General features: G+C 50.9%; 1 protein-coding gene across 1 annotated transcript; it reads left to right on the top strand.

The window, feature by feature from the left end:
• On the top strand, positions 1 to 2,730 carry POU3F4 (POU class 3 homeobox 4). The gene has a single exon (XM_040265629.1). The coding sequence runs from the start codon at positions 1 to 3 to the stop codon at positions 1,090 to 1,092; it is 1,092 nt and encodes a 363-aa protein (XP_040121563.1). The 3' UTR covers positions 1,093 to 2,730.
• The last annotated feature ends 402 nt before the right edge of the window (positions 2,731 to 3,132 follow it).

Below are 3,132 nucleotides of genomic sequence, written 5' to 3'. Positions count from 1 at the left end.
ATGGCCACAGCTGCCTCGAATCCCTACAGCATTCTCACTTCCAGCTCTCTAGTCCATGCGGACTCTGCGGGCATGCAGCAGGGGAGTCCTTTCCGAAACCCTCAGAAACTTCTCCAAAGTGATTACTTGCAGGGAGTTCCTAGCAATGGGCATCCCCTCGGGCATCATTGGGTAACCAGTCTGAGCGATGGAGGGCCATGGTCCTCCACACTGGCCACCAGCCCCCTGGAACAGCAAGACGTGAAGCCTGCGCGTGAAGACCTACAGTTGGGCGCGATCATCCATCATCGCTCGCCGCATGTCTCCCACCACTCTCCGCACACTAACCATCCGAATGCCTGGGGAGCGAGCCCAGCTCCGAATCCGTCCATCACGTCGAGCAGCCAACCCCTTAATGTGTACTCGCAGCCTGGCTTCACAGTGAGCGGCATGCTGGAGCACGGGGGGCTCACTCCACCGCCGGCCTCTGCCTCAGGTCAGAGCTTACATCCAGCGCTCCGGGAAGCCCCAGACCATGGCGACCTAGGTTCGCATCACTGCTTGGACCATTCGGACGAGGAGACACCAACCTCAGATGAGTTGGAACAGTTTGCCAAACAGTTCAAACAAAGAAGAATCAAGTTGGGCTTCACGCAGGCTGACGTGGGGCTGGCGCTGGGCACATTGTATGGCAACGTGTTTTCCCAGACCACCATCTGCAGGTTCGAGGCCTTACAACTGAGCTTCAAGAACATGTGCAAGCTGAAGCCGCTGCTGAACAAGTGGCTGGAAGAGGCTGATTCATCCACAGGGAGCCCGACCAGCATTGACAAGATCGCGGCACAGGGTCGCAAACGGAAGAAGCGAACCTCTATCGAGGTGAGTGTCAAGGGCGTACTGGAGACGCATTTCCTCAAGTGTCCGAAGCCTGCGGCGCAGGAGATTTCCTCGCTGGCAGACAGCCTCCAGTTGGAGAAAGAAGTGGTGCGTGTCTGGTTCTGTAATCGAAGACAGAAAGAGAAAAGAATGACTCCACCAGGGGATCAGCAGCCACATGAGGTTTATTCGCACACGCACACGGTGAAAACAGACACGTCCTGCCATGATCTCTGACTGCAGGAAGCCAGGAAGCGGCCGGCCGCACTGGGAGCAGCGCGGATTTCTCTTTCTCTTCCACTCTCTTCCTTTAACTCCAGCTTTATTATTGCGATTTCTCTCACTCTCTCTCTCTCGTTTGTTCTTTCTTTTCTCCTTCCTTCCAATTTTTTTTTTTCTTTTCCCAACGGAAGAGTCTAACTTACGCTAGGAAAAGAAACACACGTAGGCATTCAGGCTTAACGCGGATACACAGTTGCATCAAGCATCCAGGCAAGGACCTCATATCCCCTGCGTCAAGAAAAACACTTCCCTCCAACCTTTTCTGCTGATCAAATACGCTGTTTACTTTAAGTAAGGTTTTTTTTTTGTTTGTTTGTTTGTTTTGATTTTTGGTCGCTCCTCTCTATGAAGAGAAAGGAGTCGAGTAACTTGGGGGCGGGGTAGGGATGGGGAAGGGGGTGGGAAGACAGATGTGTGCCTCTGAATAACCTTTCAGCGCCTTGGTTATAGTAGCTGTATTTCAGGTGAAATCTGTTTTACAATAGGCTAGTTTTGCATTTTTTAAAACTTCTATAGCGTTTCTAAGTGTCTGCGGTGTTTTACTACAACTGTACACAATATTTGTGAAATGATTTGTATCTAATCGACCACTTCATATTGTTATTGCTATTATTATTATTACTTCATTGAGCTGATGTTTTTTTAATTGCTTAGAAAAGGAAGGAGGGAGAGATGTCTACCCATTCACCGATCTCCTATCCCAAATCTTTATGGAGAAGAGAGGATACAGTAGAGAGAGTTGTTGATGATATTGGAGATAAAAATGTTTATTTTGTTTTTTTCCGGGAGACAGAGTTCCTAGGGTAGGCAAAATAGGCAGCTGATTCTGTTTGCAAACCAGCACACAGGAGGAAAGGAGATTTTGAAGGTTTCTGCCCTGCATCCCGCTACTATGGAACCCCCACAGGCTTCTACAGTGCACCTAGATGCCCTAGAAGGATTCCGCTGCGGCGCCAGGCGAAAGAGGTCGGCTTGAGGAGCGGAAAGTGCTCCTCACCTCCCGAAGTCTGGGGATGCCTGCACTTACTCCAAGCTCCCCACGCGCGCCGCGCCTTGCCAGGCCAGCTGCTAGCGCGACCCTACTTTAGCCCTTATAGGCAAAGGATTTTGCTTTTATACGCGATTGCTTTAGCTGGAGACGACGACCTGACCGGGACACGATCGCGATGGACTGGGTCAACGCTTTCCAGTTCGTTTCACCTCCAGTTCACCGCCTTCTCCGTGAGTGAGAAACCCTCAGGGAGGGGTGGCGAGGGAGTGGTGGACAGGCGTTCTCTGCTCTGTGTAGAACGTCAATGAAATGATAGACAAAGTTTACAGGGATTCTGGTCTAGTCACGTACCACCTCCTCTCGTGTATATACCACTGCCTCTGGGTGGACTCCATGGGGAGCCATCTCTGTGCCTCCAACAATCACAGCTGGTAGTAAGCCCATGGCGAAGACTGAGTGAGCTAGCGAGCTCCTGGGCGGCTGGGTTTTTTCGTCTTCATCTTTTTGTCTGTGTGTGTGTGTCTGTGTGTGTGTGTGTGTCTGTGTGTGTGCGTGAGCGTGCAAACGTGTGTGTGTTTGTAGATAGCTATGTGTATCGTATTATTATTTACAAAAAAAAAAAAACTACAGAAAATCTCACTGGTCTGTGTAGAGATTCAAAAATCATGCAGTTTCTGTGGCTTTATTACTAGCTGTCATGTCTACATGCCAGGTCCACAGGCACACCTCATTCCCAAGGAGCACACATTCTGGACCAGACATGCAGCCATGCACCCAGTCCCTGCTAGCCAGACCTTGCTGGGGGCTCGGTAAGTCTGGGCCGCAGCCTAGCCCGACCTCCAGAGGAAGCTTCGGTAGACAAAGCTTCACACTACCTATAAGGACCTGAAAGCCTATGGCCCCCTTTTGAGGATGGATCCCTAGTATGGGCTGCGGAAAAGGCAATGGCACCCCACTCCAGTACTCTTGCCTGGAAAATCCCATGGATAGTGGAGCCTGGTGGG

This window comes from Oryx dammah, unplaced genomic scaffold, assembly GCF_014754425.2.
Source record: "Oryx dammah isolate SB20612 unplaced genomic scaffold, SCBI_Odam_1.1 HiC_scaffold_23, whole genome shotgun sequence".
Lineage (NCBI taxonomy): Eukaryota > Metazoa > Chordata > Mammalia > Artiodactyla > Bovidae > Oryx > Oryx dammah.
This window is presented reverse-complemented; position numbering and strand designations above follow the sequence as displayed.